This window comes from Danio rerio, chromosome 20, assembly GCF_049306965.1.
Source record: "Danio rerio strain Tuebingen ecotype United States chromosome 20, GRCz12tu, whole genome shotgun sequence".
Lineage (NCBI taxonomy): Eukaryota > Metazoa > Chordata > Actinopteri > Cypriniformes > Danionidae > Danio > Danio rerio.
The window spans coordinates 49,480,608-49,497,358 of record NC_133195.1 but is presented as its reverse complement, the minus strand read 5'-3'; the positions used below and the strand labels follow the sequence as shown (position 1 = coordinate 49,497,358).

General features: G+C 38.5%; 2 protein-coding genes across 4 annotated transcripts; both read left to right on the top strand.

Moving 5' to 3' along the window:
- Positions 1 to 3,401: 3,401 nt before the first annotated feature.
- On the top strand, positions 3,402 to 4,947 carry taar10d (trace amine-associated receptor 10d). Of its 2 annotated transcripts, XM_073933246.1 has the most exons (3): positions 3,402 to 3,525; positions 3,634 to 3,759; positions 3,890 to 4,947. In XM_073933246.1, exon 3 carries the CDS (start codon positions 3,916 to 3,918, stop codon positions 4,924 to 4,926), a length of 1,011 nt encoding a protein of 336 aa, XP_073789347.1. In that variant the 5' UTR covers positions 3,402 to 3,525; positions 3,634 to 3,759; positions 3,890 to 3,915; the 3' UTR covers positions 4,927 to 4,947. The 2 variants fall into 2 exon arrangements, with proteins under 2 accessions (XP_073789347.1, NP_001076371.1); NM_001082902.1 differs by lacking the exons at positions 3,402 to 3,525; positions 3,634 to 3,759 and having other exon boundaries at positions 3,915 to 4,926.
- Positions 4,948 to 11,585: 6,638 nt separating this feature from the next.
- Positions 11,586 to 13,702, top strand: taar10b (trace amine-associated receptor 10b). Of its 2 annotated transcripts, XM_073933248.1 has the most exons (3): positions 11,586 to 11,659; positions 12,197 to 12,322; positions 12,510 to 13,702. In XM_073933248.1, the coding sequence occupies exon 3, from the start codon at positions 12,534 to 12,536 to the stop codon at positions 13,542 to 13,544; it is 1,011 nt and encodes a 336-aa protein (XP_073789349.1). In that variant the 5' UTR covers positions 11,586 to 11,659; positions 12,197 to 12,322; positions 12,510 to 12,533; the 3' UTR covers positions 13,545 to 13,702. The 2 variants fall into 2 exon arrangements, with proteins under 2 accessions (XP_073789349.1, NP_001076372.1); NM_001082903.1 differs by lacking the exons at positions 11,586 to 11,659; positions 12,197 to 12,322 and having other exon boundaries at positions 12,534 to 13,544.
- Positions 13,703 to 16,751: the final 3,049 nt, after the last annotated feature.

The window sequence follows — 16,751 nt, the reverse complement described above, 5'->3', positions numbered from 1 at the left end:
AACTTGCTTTTCTCCGGTCTACCTCCGAAAGCAGCACCTCCAAATCACATTCTGTTCAAAGTTTCTCTTCTTGCTTGCTTTTGCCATTGCTTTTTCGTTGGGTTTTGCCAAAGTAGAGTCATTAGCATGTTCATACGGGGGAGGAGGCAGGGAGGGGTTTTGCGCTTGTGCATGTTGCGCTCAGTTTCACGTTCATTCAGATGTACAAAAGAATATGCGTGAGATTCGGCGTACGCAGTGTTTCATACATCTTCTGCGTACGCACATTTACAGCTTTGTGCGTACGCAATGTTTTAGTATGATTTCCACGCAAGTCTTCGTACATGAGGCCCCTGAGCTTCCACTCTTTGGTATCTTCATAGGTGTCCTTGAACATGGTTTCCTGTTAAATGTGGTCGCTTCGGATCTTGTGTTCAAGTTTGAGGTTCAGGATTCTCTGCTCTATCACTGTTTGTTGTCTGCACCTTTTTCTTTTCTGTTCTCCGCATCATCCACATTTCACAGCCATAGTTAAGTGCAGGTACAGCAGTGAAGTTGAAGAGTTGGGTGAGGGCTTTGACATCTATAGCTTTTGTGAGGACTTCTTGTATGCTCTTGAAGATATTCCATGCTGTGCTGCATCGTTTCTGAATCTCGTTGTCGTTTTTTGGTGACTTGTTGGCCCAGGTAGATGTATTTGTCGACAAAGTCGATGGTTTGGCCTTCTAGCATGATTGGTTTAAGTAGCGCAGCAGCTGTTCTTCTTAATCTGGGACTTGTTCCTGTTTGCAGGCTGACTTTTACATTAACTTTGTTGAGTTCCTGTAGCATCAACTCAGCAATTAGTATGTTGTAGGCGAACAGGATGATGTCATCAGCCAATCGAAGAGGGTATAGCAGGTAAAGTCTAGATCGGATATGCGGCCGGCCGGAAGTGCGATATGCACATTAATAAAGCAGCATTTTTTTATGACACTGTATAACAATAATTAATATTTTTACAGTACTGTGATGGTTGGGTTTAGGGTTGGGTTGGGGGTAGGCGTTAAAAATACATTTTACTGGGTAATTTAATAGATAACATAACTAATACTCGGTACAACAACTGATTTTACATTACTGTGACGGTTGGGTTTAGGGTTGGGGTGGGGGTAGACGTTAATAAAATACAACAAATGAGAAATGTAATAAATAATAGAAATAATTCTCGTTAACTTCCGGCCGCAAACGTATCCACTCTAGCAACAACCGGTATAGCAGCTCTCCATCAATTTAGATGCTTCTGTTGTTCCAATTCAGTTTTTGGAAGATGTCTTCCGTATGGCATTGAACAGATTCGGCAAGATGGTGTCACCCTGTCGCCTCCTTGATTGATGTTGTGCAGCCAGTGTTGATATTTTGTAGTATTTGGATGTACTACTTTGGGATGTTCTGTCGGATCCACATGTCAGTAGCAGCATTGATTTACCGCCTTTTCATAGTCAATAAAGATCATGCAGACTGGTAATACTTTCCAGTACTTGATTGACAACCTATCTGTCGTTGAGAAGCACTTTGGATGCCATCTGTTCACATGCCTGTTCGTTGTTAAGGAGTTTTGTCATCCGATCGATGAGCACTTCAAGTGAAGTAAATGGTTGGTAGTAGAGTTTTTGGCCGGTAATTCTTCAGATCTTCAGTCGCTTTTTTTGGTGTGATGACAGTGGTCGACTTCCTCCTCTGGTCTGGCACCTCTTCTATTTGAAGACAGTCGTTGAAAAGTGAGGCAAGGGCTTTCCAGAGAGTGTTCTCACCAGTCTTCAGCATTTTGTTTATAATACCATTTGGTTTAGGGGCTTTGCCATTATTGAGACTTTTCACAGTATAGCAGACTTTAGGTGGGATGATGTTGAGGATATCTTTATCTTCTAATGCATAGGTGTCAAAGTCAATTTCTTGAGGGCCACAGCTCTGCACAGTTTGCGCCAACCCTAATCATCTTGATTACTTGCATCAGCTGTGTTTGATTTGGGTTTGAGTGGCAGCCCACAAGGAATTGACTTTGACACCAATGTTCTAATGCAGTGGTGCTCAACCCTGTTCCTGGAGATCGACCTTTCTGCAAAGTTCAGCTCCAACCCTGATCAAACACACCTGAACCAGATAATTAGGACCTGAACAGCACTTGATTATTACAGGCAGGTGTGTTTGATATGGGTTGCAACTAAGGGTGTCACGATCCTCCAAATCCTCGATTCGATTACATTTTCGATTCTAAAGGCACGATTCGATTCGATTTTCGATTATGAATAATTAATTAATTAATGACCAAATAATTATTTGTAGCCTACCGTTTAAACTACCTGACCTGCATGGTCTTTGTTTTACCCATAAACAAATCATACAGTAAATGAATAAAGGCAAGATACATGCATAATTACCATCTGTCAATCAGTTTTTTCTGCGGGACTCGTGAATAGGCAGAGATCTGTGTCGTTATAATGGCGTCGGTAAAAAAGAAGCACAACCAACAGGAACCAGCCAACAGTATCTGAGGTGTTCACTAAAATGACTAAGTACAAGTGAGTGAAAGATTGAAGCAGTCCTCTGACTGCCTGGACCTGCTGTCTGGAGCGCATGGCTGTGGGCGCGTGTGTGTCTGTGTAGTCACGTGATGTGCATTTTCAGAGGTAGAGAGGAAGGAGGGCTGCTCAGAAATGCTACACGCCACTGTGTGTGTCAAATCATTGTCGTTCTAAAATGCCATTTAAAAACAAAGACAGTGTAAACAGGGCCTGAGTGTGTACTTTTCGCGAGCGGATTTGCAACGGGGGCGGGCGGAGGATTGCGATGCCGGTGTTGTCTATCGGACGAACCGTACGTAATACGTACATAGCAGAGCTTGCAAAACTGTGTTTTTTTTGTCGACAACACGAACGTTGTCAACATAACTCACTGGAAATCCAAAATGCTTACACACCGGCGACTTCATTGAAAGAGGAGAAGGTTTAAGTTCTGTCGACGAGTCTCCTGCTTCTGCAGTTTAACAAGCACTTCAACAAGCCTGTTTTTTCCCGCTTGGCAAGCCAAGCTGACATGACATGGGGGCGTGGCAGCATCGACGATTCTATTTTTTAATTCGATAATCGAAATTGAGCATAAATTTCGATCGATTTCAATTAAAAATCAAAATCGTGACACCCCTAGTTGCAACTGAGAACTGCAGGCAGGTCGATCTCCAAGAACAGGGTTGGTCAAGCCCTGTTCTAATGTATTGATTAGCTGAAGCATTAAGAGTTACTTCAACTGGGACTAAGGACCAAGCCGTGTCTTTGCTATTCTTATTGCAAGTCTTATCCCTTGCCACATTCCACTGGACTGATTGCTGATAATGTATTATTCTATGAGATGAGTTGCTTTAACTTGCATTTGCCCCTTCTTAGGCCTTTTCATGCCTCTTTGTGGGTCTCCAGTTCCCCAGACTTGAATGCTGTGTTCTGTATTTTGAGCTGAGTATTTACCTTGCTGTTGAACAACAGATTTGGATTGATTTGAATTACTAACAATGTAAGTAACTTTTAAACATGGTTTAGGATTTTTTAAGGGGAATTTTGTTTCTAGATTTCCCCTTTATTATTATTCAGACAGCATTTTTTTTTTTTTTTGCTGATATAGACCTTCGGGAAAGTTTCAATGGAAATGCAAATGATTTGACAGGAGGGAGGTTGTTGTGAAACTCTTGCACTATAAATGTGCCCCCTGTGCTCTGTCTGGTAGCTTTGGTTCATTGTAGAGAGAAAGGTAAGAGCATGGATGAAAGTCCAAGATTTCCTTGATGCAGATTTATACTTTGATTTATTCTGTTTAAGTGTTTCATTTACAATCCATTAAGATTTTCACATGTAATTCATTCATGCATATTTATTTCCAGTTGCACTCTTCAGTGAATGGTTTTAAATGGACATCCGGATCAACATCAGCCACAATGGAATCTGGGACAAACCTTTCCTTTGTTATGAGTTTAGTAACAGATCTTGTCAGAAGTTTGTTTATTCTTTGGAGACTCGAATATTGTTCTACATTCTTCTTAGTGCCTCTTCAATAATCACAATCATAGGAAACCTGCTGGTGATCATAACGGTCGTTCATTTCAGGCAGCTTCACACACCGACTAACTACCTCATCTTGTCTCTGGCTGTGGCCGATCTGCTTGTCGGAGGAGTTGTGATGCCTCCCAGCATGCTGCGCTCCATCGAGACCTGCTGGTATCTGGGAGATTTGTTCTGTAAGATCCACAGCAGTCTTGATGTCACATTGTGCACCGCTTCAATCCTAAACCTCTGCATCATTTCTTTAGACAGATATTACGCCATATGTCACCCGTTCCAATATCACAGTAAAATGACGTCGCTTGCCACATTGGTTATGATTATCATCTGCTGGACTGTTTCGGCTGTTCTGGGCTTTGGCATGATCTTTATGGAGCTGAATATTCTCGGTGTTGAAGATTTTTACTATGAGAACATTAAATGTGATGGAGGATGTACACTGTTTCAGAGTAAAACCGGAGGTACTGTGTTCTCACTGATCTGTTTTTATATTCCTGCTTTAGTCATTCTCTTTGTGTATCTTAAAATCTTACATGAAGCTCAGCGGCAGGTTCAGGCCATCCAGAGTGTGAATTCTGAACTGAAGAAAGAGGGAAAAGCCAATAAGACTTTAGCCATCATCATTGGAGTGTTTCTGACTTTGTGGGTTCCTTTTTTCCTCTGTAATCTCATTGATCCATTCATTGGTTACTCTGTTCCTCCACTGCTGTTTGACTTGTTCTATTGGATCGGATATTATAATTCCACCTGTAATCCCATAGTGTACGCCTTCTTTTACAGCTGGTTCAGACATGCTTTCAGAGTCATTCTGTCCAAAGCAATATTTCAGACAAATTCTTCAAGAACTGTGCTGTTGTAAAATTAAACAGATAAAATTGTAGACATGGATTTTGATTATGCTTTATTTTTTGATTGGTACATATTACAGTTGAACTTATATATATATATATATATATATATATATATATATATGTATGTGTGTGTGTGTGTGTGTATAAGTAAGTAATACCATTAATGATTAAAGTGAAGAGGTGAGGGGAGGTTGGGAAATAGGGAGAGAACAATGAGAATAATAAATAAAATAAAAATAAAAACATTACTTTAACAATGATAATTACGAATTATACAAATGATTTCTAAATAAACATATGAAAATACAGTAAATATGTTTTCTAAATCCTGTATGTAATATAAATTTCTGCACTGAATGTCCCTCCGATGTTTAACTTTGCTCTCATCCATACATACTCTATGTATTAAAGTTGAACATTGTATCTATGAACAGGGTCTGCGCTCAGTTCCACAAACACACAAAAAATCCATCTCCTCCACAATCTGACTTTCAGTCTAGTCCTTTAAAGCACAAAATCAAAAAATTGGATTCATTCATTATAATTGTATACATACTAGAGGCCTAAAGGCCTAATAGTTGTTTATCATTAGTTCAGTATGACTTATCAAGAATGTAAACCTATTTATTTTATCCAATAACAATCCTATGAATGGGAAATTTCCAAAACATACATTGCAGATTTTTCAGGCCTTTCAATCTTTTGCCTGAACTTATGCCAGTCTCATACTAGTGTTACGTTTTTATTTCCAGTCTTATGTTTTAGCCTAATAAGTGTACTTTCAGAGTCGTTAAAGTAGGGCTGTCACGATATTATGTTTTTTTTTTAATCATTTATTATCGATAAGTATTGAATATTGAGGAATATTAGGATTTTTTGTTATTTAACCACTTTAGTTGCCTTAGTAATGTTGGAAAATTAAAATAGTTTTAAAAGTCAAAAACAAAAATATTTAAACAAAACATCTAATCTCTTTATAATAAAATAAGCATAAGTGTTCAAGTGACTCTTAAACTTATACAAAGTGTGTACAATGGTAAATGTAGATCAACATCTGTAAGGTGTGAATGATAATTATACAGTAAACTTCAAACTCTGTAAACAAAGCAAATTATGATAATCAAAGTAAAAAATCTAAGTAAAGGAATCAGCAATCATTAATACATATTGTAACATTACAAACTGTGACGTTGAATAACCACATTACCCCGTTTGGTAATGTTAAAAATTCAGATGGGGTGCTATTGGCTAGGATGCACAAGAAAAGCAACCAAAAAGTCACTCTGGCGACATCCCTAGATCCTTTTTTTTTATTTACAGTCACTTCACTGCTGATATACAGCACTCGTTTTCATGTGTGTTGTTCTGACCTGAAGAGGCAAGCGCGAGCGTGTGGTTTCCTTCACCATTTTCAATGCGCTTTGCCTGCCCTGGCATTTTTCATAACTAGGTGAACATCAACCGTTTTCTCAGAGGATTACAAACGGACAAATCATTGCTGCAGCTCTGATGCAAGTTTATAGAGAAAAGTAAAAAAGACTGCAGTATTTGGATGCTCTGTGTTTGTCTGAGGTAATTAGTCTGCTGTTGATACTGAAATGTGTATATTCTATACAAAGTGTGAAGCAGATTGGTTAGTTCTACTTGCATGAATCACAGTGCGCTCACGGCATTCAGAAAAGTTCTTCAACTAGGTGTACCTGAAAAATGTGTGCCACGATGCACACCATGTGCATGCCGTGTAAGTTACCTCCATTGGAAATGACAAACTTTCACCCCTAAGCTTATTGGCATTGCTTCCAAGGCGCTCTGTCATGACTGTCAGTGACCATCTGAGGGCGCTGGAGTTCAACGGACTCAGAGTATGAACTACAGCGCCCAAAAAGACTACAACTCCATACATACCACGCGCATAAACCGGAACACATAAGCTGCGTCCCAAATCGCATACTTATGCACTATTCTAAGCCATTTTGTAGTATAAATAGTGTAAGTAGTGTGTTCACACTGAAAACTCTAAAAATAATAAGTGCACTTTAATTACCCGGATGATGCACTCATTCAGCCGCTAAAATGAAGTGTGTAATGATGGACACTTCACGCACTCAACGACCGCAGGTTTGCTTATGTAGCCGAAGGGGCGGAGCTATCGGACGCACATGTTGAATAACTTTATTTATTTTTGATGGTGAAAGCAAAATTCTCCTACGAGAGTGATTATAGCGCCTACCGATGGTGAATGCAGCAATACCCACGGCAGGTATTATTTCATAATTCTGTTGTTTATTTCACTGATTTGGCGACCATCAAACGTCATCAGGGAAACGGTTTGAATTTCCGCTTAGTAAAAAAACATTAGTGTGCCATTTGGGACGACACTACATACATATACTATCCTGTTGAGTGTGTGAGTGCATAAGTACATAGTGCATGAGTGCATAGTGTATAGTGTGCCATTTGGGATGCAGCTATACACTGATCTGCCATCACAACTGTATCTGTTTTACCGTTGATTATCTGGACTATATATTCTATCATTCCACCACTGTTTGTCATCGCGTCATTTGTCTTCCTTGTCTTTCCTGCTGCCATGTTTTCAGTAAGTCTAGTATTCGAGTTTTGATTCCTGAGCCCTATCTCTGTTTTATGTTTCTTGTTTTGTTGTTTATTTGTACTTTGAACACCTTGTTTCTCTGTTGATGCGCACTGTAAATAAATTGCACTTGGATCCGTACCTTTTTGTTTCCGTTTCAATCACGCAAACGTGACCCGCTCGCTCAGCAGCCACATTTTAATAAAAACTACATCGCTTCATACCAAACTTTTTTTTTTTTTGAAACATTATTGACAATGGTGTTCGATCAATATCGATATCGATTTAAACGCCCAATCCTACGATAATGTAACAAATGTGTGAAAATATCTGGTTTTAAAAGGCACATGGATTCATTACATGCACTTTTAAGGTTTAATCACTTAACAGCAGGGGTGTAATGAATAAGAGTGCAAAAAATATTGTTGCATCATGATTCTTTCTCCAATGATTTTGAATCGATTCCTAAAAGTTATGAATCGATGCTGTATTTGACTTAGCTGGCGACAATGCGAGCCTGCATGAAAATAAGCATTAACCTGAAAAAATAATAAGCGTTAACAGGCACACATGCTTTTGCTTACATATTCGCTTAATGGATAATTACAGGCGGAGAGTGGCACTTCTGATGCATTGTGTGACCAGCTTTAGGACACGGTTCAAATTCCTTCCTCAACCGAAAGTGAAACCTCGGGTCGTCATATGGTAATAACGCAGTGCTGCACTGCGTGACTTTTCTGTTGTGCCAGCATTTTAAATCATAAAGGAGTCAGGTGACATGATGCATGGACACTGACTACAGAATTGGCACCATTACGGCACACTCCATTGTAGCACGTCATGATTTTGCCAAGCACTATGTGATCCTGGATTAACATCTATGTTGATCCTGGAGCATCATATTTTTCAAAAATATAATCCATACCTATTCCCTACCCCTAAACCCAACCATAGCTGTAAATTATTTCCGAAATTCAGAGGGGAATAATAGTTGCATTACAATCATGCAGAAGTGCATAAACATAACCATAAACCTAAACTTAACATAAACAAAAAATGAATCCCTTAATTGTGATTGGCTGATTGGAATCTTGTTCCTGGATCAACATAGATGTTAATCCAGGAACATGTCCTACCTGGTAAAATCAGGTTAGGGATTCATTACGCATGAAGGATGCTGGCTTATTCTGCAATGTGAATGATTGTTGGAATTGAAAGTGAACTGTAGGCCTACTGCACACAGTAGTGTTGCAAACACGAAACATTGCTTTATATTAAACAGCTTGTTTCATGCTTTAAGAATACTAATATCTTGCAAAACTACTAGTAAAATATTATTTACTGTTATCATGGTAAATCTACATATTAAATCTTGATAAGTGTTTTGTTGCACTCCTACTTTACAGGGTCGCAATGATTGACTTTGTCAGTGTCTCTCATGACAACTTTGAATGAAGCAACCTTGTGTTTACCACATTTGTTGTGTATTTGAACTGAAACTGTGCTTGATGTTCGTTCATCCACCCTTTGCGGCTACAACAGCTTCAATTCATCTGGAAAGACTTTTCCACAAGGTTTAGGAGTGTTTTATGAGAATTTTTTTTAAAACAAGGTCTTAAAGGTGTTCAAACGTGTTCATTCAGGTTGAGGTCAGGACTCTGTGTTGGCCAGTCAAGTTGCTTCATACCAAACTGGCTCATCCTTTTCTTTATGGACCTTGCTTTGTGAACAGGAAGCGACCTTTATCTAAATTGTTCCCACTAAGTTAGGAGGATGAAATTGAGCAAATTGTCTGATAGGGCTGCACAATTAATCAAAGGAGATTTTCATGTGCAGTTCTGTAATCAGCAGTAAGGAGGAAAATTAACTACACAGAGCCATAGTCCACTGACAAGCTTCACACAAAATCATGGATGATTTAATCGCTGCAATTCTGAAATCGAAGATAATCATCTTGTGATTTGAAAGCTGTTGTGTCACATCTCAGTGAACTATGGCTCTGTGTTGCTGCTGATTTAAAAGCACATAAGAATACCACATTTACAGTAATAGCATATTTACTTCAAACTCAATTCATAACTTCTGCCGAGTTTGAAATAAATTGTTAAATGAGATGATTCTACTGTTGTGTGCTTATTAGTCTTGCTTAATCAGTAAAATCAGTTAAATATTGTGCACTTTTTGATTTTGTTTCCACATATGAGTTATTATGAGAGTTACTACTGAATACAGAGCTATGTTTCTCTGGCAAGATGTGCATGAGAATTGCTGAATTGCGGTCTTTATTTAATTTCAATTTATCATTGACGATGGCATTGTCATTATGTGAAAAGTGTGGGAGGGGTGTTTGATAGAGTGCACGACGTGTCCGAAGAGCGAGGAGGGATCCGGGGGTGAGAAGGGTGCGCGACTTATTTGAGGACATGGAGGGAGACGTGCGATTTCCGGGAAATTGTCACTCGTTTGCAGGCATTATGAGTCCCGCAAATGCATAGAGACTCCCGGAAATTCTGGGTGACTTGGGATGTCTGAATATCACATTTAACAATTATAGTGAGACGCAATCCAGCGGTACATTCTTGATAAACTGTCCGCTGCTCTCTGGAGCTCAGAGGAGCGGATGACAGTGTGTGGCTGTGTGTGTGTGTGGCTGTGTGTGTGCATGGCTGTGTCTGTGTGTCTGTGGTCATGTGATGTGCGTTTCTAGCGGATGGAGGGTGTTCAGAAATGCTAGGTAAAACACGGTGTGGATGTGGATCGTTTTGGTTCTAAAATGCCATTTTAATACTAAGACGTACTAGTGCTAAGGGGGCCTGAATGTGTATTTTTCACGAGCGAGTTTGTGACGGGGACCGAGCGGAGGATCGGCGGTGCTGGCTCAGCCATCGTGTTGTCTATTGGCCATCGGCGATGGACGATTGCATCATCTATCGCCCCAACCCTAAATCATGCAACCATGATGTCTGCTTTGCTGTAGCATTAAGTGTGTACTCACACTAGGCTATCTTAACCGTGCCCAAGCACGTTTGACCCCCATTTCCCTGGTTCATTTGACAAGTGTGAGTGGTTCGAATCAGGCTCAGGCATGGTTCAGTTGGGCGGCATTTGCTCAGCAAACCTCCTAATACATGCAGCACGATGGCTTTGATGAACATTTAATGGGGCTCAACAATAAAGACTGCCCGATGGCCCGGGGCCAGTGTGAGAGATGTTCGGGACAGTAGAGAGAATCGTTACTGACCCGATCAGGCCAGTGCTGCCTTGCTTGTCACAAAATTTTAATTTGCCTGCAACTATTTGTCAATTGTGTGCAAATACAGTCTTCGAATCGAGAAACAATTTGTGCAATTGAAAGTCTTTGAATGCTACCTTTTTTTGTGAAGTAAGAAACACCATATTGCTTTTTGGTTCCTTTTATCTGATTGGATGTACTGGTAAAAACCAGTACAGTGAAGAGACGGCAACATCAAATTATGAGACTTAAAGAAAACGTCTGTTTCTAACATTGTGGACAAATATATTTACATCGGTACAAGATGGAAAAAAATTGAAGTGATGTTTTGCTTAGTTTTCCGTCACATTTAAGCCTTTTCTTTTGCAATAAAATACCTGCACATCTTTCATACTGCTGTATTTTACTGCAAAATATTTCAACATTTTTAAAATATTTAAATTCTAGATTTACAGACATTATTTTTGACATTATTTAAAATATGTGGCTAAGAAGTAGCTATTTTTATTTATTTATTGATTTATCTGGGTGGGGCCAGTGAACATTTTGGCAGGGCTAGTAAAAATTTGAACCGCTGATCCAGTCGGGCCAGTAGAAAATGTTCTCAGCGCGGAACCCTGATTCATGAGCGTCAAAAGTGGTGGATCTGTTCAGCAAAAGATTTGACTGTGTCGTCACTGCATATCAAACCACTAATAATCCTACGAAACAATATAACTAAAGCAATCTCCACTGTACAGAGCGAGAGCGCTTATCTTCTGTTAAACTGAACAGTCGCATTATTGATGACGTAAGCGTACTCTGGTTCGGAAGGCAAAAAGTGCTTTGTTAGTGTGGGCTGAGGCTGAGAAGCGAGGGGGGACAATTGCGCCTGTGGATGGTTCAAGACAACCTAGTGCCTAGTGTGAATACAAGAGTGTGTATATGAGTTACTTAAAGTGGAACCAAGGACCAAGCTCTGTCTTTGCTGTCCTTATAGAGTTATCCCTTGCTACACGTTACTAGAATGATCTCTTGTTATGTATTCTTCTATGAGCTGCTTTAACCTGCATTTGCCCTTTCTTAGGCCTGTTCAAACCTTTTTGTAGGCTTCCAGGTCCCCAGTCTTAAACACCATGTCCTGTATTCTGAGCAGAGTCCTAATCTTAAAGTTTTAGATTGGAGAACATAGACAGCAGATGTTTATCCTGCTTAGGCCTACATCATGGCCAGCTCCCAGGACAAGTTACAACTGTGATAGAAGATGCACAATGTTCTAGTGCAAAGCTTGAGCAACTGGATTCTTCTTGATCTCTTACTTAACATTCTAGCTTTTATCCTGATCTGCATGTACATCAATTATAAGACATATTTGTATTCTAAACAATGGTTTATCATTATTTTCAGATGCATTTTTTTTTATACTTGAGTGAAAGTAATTTTTTTATTATTGTTTTTTTTTTTGCTTACATAGACTTTCGGTGAAGCTTACACGGAAATGCAAATGATTTGACTGGAGGGAGGTTGTTATGAAACTTATGCGCTATAAATGTGCCCCCTGTGCTCTGTCTAATAGCTTTGGTTCATTGTACAGAGAAAGGTAAGAGCATTGGATGAAAGTCTAAGATTTCCTTGATGCAGATTTAGTCTTTGATTTATTCTGTTAAAGTGTTTCATTTACAATCCATTGAGATTTTCACATGTAATTCATTCATGCATATTCATTTCCAGTTGCACTCTTCAGTATTTAAAGGCTGGGACTGAAATCTCTCCCTTGTTTCAAACAGGAAAGCTTCAGTGAATGGTTTTAAATGGACATCCGGATCAACATCAGCCACAATGGAATCTGGGACAAACCTTTCCTTTGTTATGAGTTTAGTAACAGGTCTTGTCAGAAGTTTGTTTATCCTTTGGAAACACGAATTTTTCTCTACATTCTTTTTAGTGCCTCTTCAATAATCACAATCATAGGAAACCTGCTGGTGATCATAACAGTCGTTCATTTCAGGCAGCTTCACACGCCGACTAACTACCTCATCTTGTCTCTGGCTGTGGCCGATCTGCTTGTCGGAGGAGTTGTGATGCCTCCCAGCATGCTGCGCTCCATCGAGACCTGCTGGTATCTGGGAGATTTGTTCTGTAAGATCCACAGCAGTCTTGATGTCACATTGTGCACCGCTTCAATTCTAAACCTCTGCATCATTTCTTTAGACAGATATTACGCCATATGTCACCCGTTCCAATATCACAGTAAAATGACGTCGCTTGCCACATTGGTTATGATTATCATCTGCTGGACTGTTTCGGCTGTTCTGGGCTTTGGCATGATCTTCATGGAGCTGAATATTCTCGGTGTTGAAGATTTTTACTATGAAAATGTTGATTGTAATGGAAGATGCCTTGTGTTTCAGAGCAGAGAGGTAGCTGTCTTTATGTCATTGGCCTGTTTTTATATTCCTGCATTTGTCATGCTCTGTGTGTATCTTAAAATCTTACATGAAGCTCAGCGGCAGGTTCAGGCCATCCAGAGTGTGAATTCTGAACTGAAGAAAGAGGGAAAAGCCACTAAGACTTTAGCCATCATCGTGGGAGTCTTTCTGACATTCTGGATTCCCTTTTTCCTCTGTAATCTCATTGATCCCTTTATTGGCTACTCTGTTCCTCCACTTCTCTTTGACTTGTTCCTGTGGGTTGGATATTATAATTCCACCTGTAATCCAATAGTGTACGCCTTCTTTTACAGCTGGTTCAGACATGCTTTCAGAGTCATTCTTTCTGGAGGAATATTTCAAAGCAATTCCTCAAGAACAATACTGTTGTAAATGTAATCTCAAAGTCAGATGTCTTTGTTGAAACATTACACACATTGCTTTAATGTTATATTGCTTTTTTATGTTGCCTAATGTGGCCTCATTATTGTATTTTTTATTTATGCTGCAAAACTGACTCCACAAGATACAAATAAATTCCATCTACTGTGTATTTTAATCATCACTTGAATCAGATCTGGCCCACACCACAACCCCAACCATAATTAATCTGAGTTTATAACTATATATATTTTTTTCATTGAAAAATATCTCTAGAACTTTTTAGAAAAATATATCTAAAGCTTTCTGTTTTCAGAGAATGTTTAATAACTCTTTATCATTTTTTTTATTAACATTGTACAATTTCTATATTTTTAACATTATAAAAATTGAGCACTATTAAACTTTTGGTAAAGCACAAACCGTCTAGTCACAGTGTGAAAAATACTACACTGAAAAACATGGTACACATGATATGACTTGTTCCACAGTGTGTTGTTAAGGTGATAATAGTATTAAATTCACAAACTAGCACAATTCAAACCTATTTATAAATACTTTTTTTAATTATTTTCAGGCTGTTGTTGAAATGAACAGCAATTCTGCAAAAAAAGGTTATGTAAATGCCTCTGAATCTATAAACCAATGTCAACAAGTTACACTTACTGTAAATGTCAGTGCAGTAAGACAAAGTACAATTTATTTATTTATTTATTTTACTTACGGACCCTTTTCACAAGACTCTTTTCTGACGTGTTTAACAGTCATCAGCATATTAAATGCTTACATTTCAAAACGTATGAACATTTATATGTATTTATGCATGTATTATATCATCCTTGCATCAAATGACAACTAATTTCCGCTTGTGCAATTGCAATGGGCAGGACATTAAATGTGTCGTTATTCTCTCTTCTGGCTAAAGTTAACACTCTTTTCCTTTCCTTGAAAGTCTTGATAACACCATCAGGGAGTTTTTTCTTTTATTATTTCAGCAAATAGGATTGTAAAAAAAATATTTGTTGTACTCTCCCATTCACTGCACTCTAACTTTACCCATCTACTGTATGAGGATTTCCGCTACTGAGAAACCCAGAAATGTGAAAAGGTCTGTTCTGTAGTGTGTTGAAACAATTCTTAGAGCCAAATTTACTAAATGGCAAATTATGCAAGAATGCAACACAATGAAAGCTCAGTTTGGTTTTGAAGGTATTGTGAGAAAATGAGAAAATTAAAAGCATGCACATTTCCATTATGCCTAATGCAGTAACCTAACCAGCAAACATGCTTGTGCAGGGCCAATGCTGGCTTTTTGCAGGCACACACCAGATCTAATCGGAACCAGTGCAGGCTAGCCCAGGTGTGGCCCAAAATTGTGGATTCACTGTAGGCTCTGTGTGAGTAGTTTATGCAAGCAGACAGCCTACGGCACATGTGTCAAAGCCAGTTCTTGGAGGACCGCAGCTTTGCACAGTTTAGTTCCAACCATGCTTCAACACACTTATCTGTAGGTTTCAAACAAGCCTGAAGGACTCAATTAGTTTGATCGGGTGTGATTAATTAGGGTTGAACCTAATTGTGCAATGGTGCGGCCTTCCAGGAACTTTTACACTTTGAGTTTTACACCTGTGGCCTATAGTAGTTCCATAAAGGCCCGTTCTGGGCACAGAGAATACTGCGAACACAGAGCCAATGAGAGTTTGCTCAATGGTAAAACATCAACCTATTAGTGCAGGCTCGGCATATGCAGTACTCATCTACTGTAGCCCCCAGGAGGCCCACACTGGCTTAGGACAGGCAAGCCCACTTTAAATTTTGAGGATTGAAAATTGAAAGACTAGAAATTATCCCCTTCCCTGATTTGTGTGCATGACAGACTTGTATGACTAAATGTCCCCACAATTATAGCAATAGCAGTAAATGTTGACCTTTTTTTGGTCCCCTTGAGGAAAACGGCTCATAAATCACACAAAATAGGGTATTTTGAAAAGTTAACAATGCAGAATGTTTCTTGCGAGGGTAGAAGCTATGTATAAGCATGATCATTATGTCTGTGGCCAGTCCCCACACTCAAAAAATGACTTTTGTTGCTTATAACTACTTATAACTACTACTAAATAACTACTTATTTAAAATGAGGTAAAACGACACAATTCGGGACAACTTAATTGTTTATTCAACTTATTTTTTTTTAACTTAAGTTAACATAATCAAAATGAGTTGGGACAACATGAAGGAATTGTGCACTCTCAGAAATAAAGGTACACAAGCTGTCACTGTACCTTTTCAAAATGTACACATTTGTACTTAAAGGGTCCATACTGGTACCTCAAACGTATATATTTGTACCTAAAAGTTTTAAGAGGAACACTTTTGTACTTTTAAGCGCCAATATGGACCTTTTAGGTACAAATTTATATCTTTTGAAAAGGTACCACCCCTGTGACAGCTTACGTAGCTTTATTTCTGAGAGTGTGTAGAACCCAGCATATATATATATATATATATATATATATATATATATATATATATATATTTTTTTTTTTTACTGTGCATTAACATAACTGTGTGTGTGTGTGTGTGTATACAGTTGAAACATAATCTGTTTTAGGTAACAAGGGCTCATGCTTTTTTGTTTTATTTTTGTTTTATTTTTTGCCTTTTAGCCCCTACTGGTGGATGCTGTAACTGCACTGTAACTGTAATCTGGCAGCAAAATGCCTTTTTTTTCTCTGTTATCTTCTTTTCAGAGTGCTCTATAATTGTGCAGTCTCTTTTAAAGCTGCATTTGTACTTTAAAACAGACAATATAATTCTAAAATTTAAGAATGTGTGTGTATTTTTATTATGTATTGCAGGACTACAATTCATTCTTGTGCTTGCTCTATAGACTGTTTTAACTGGGTGGCCATTGTTACACTTTTAAATACAGTGGAAGAGGTATTATATATTTAAATAGATATAACAAATCAATTAGTGATTCAGGAGGATTTTGGAAGGTCGGTTTGTTGAAAAAGTAACACATGGATTTAATAAATAAAAGCAGAATGAAACACTGAATGCATTCTTCAATTAGAGCATGCTTTTATTTTACTGAATAATACTGTGATATTGTTTGTTTTATAGATTTAAGGATGGGAAATGTTTGGAAAATGCTGCATATGTATCAAAAATGGGTTTACAGCCAATGCAGTATGATAGTGCAGGCCTTCATTGATA

Coding starts and splice junctions, on each gene's coding strand:
- taar10d (XM_073933246.1), top strand. CDS start 3,916: ATGGACATCCGGATCAACATCAGCCACAATGGAATCTGGGACAAACCT.
- taar10b (XM_073933248.1), top strand. CDS start 12,534: ATGGACATCCGGATCAACATCAGCCACAATGGAATCTGGGACAAACCT.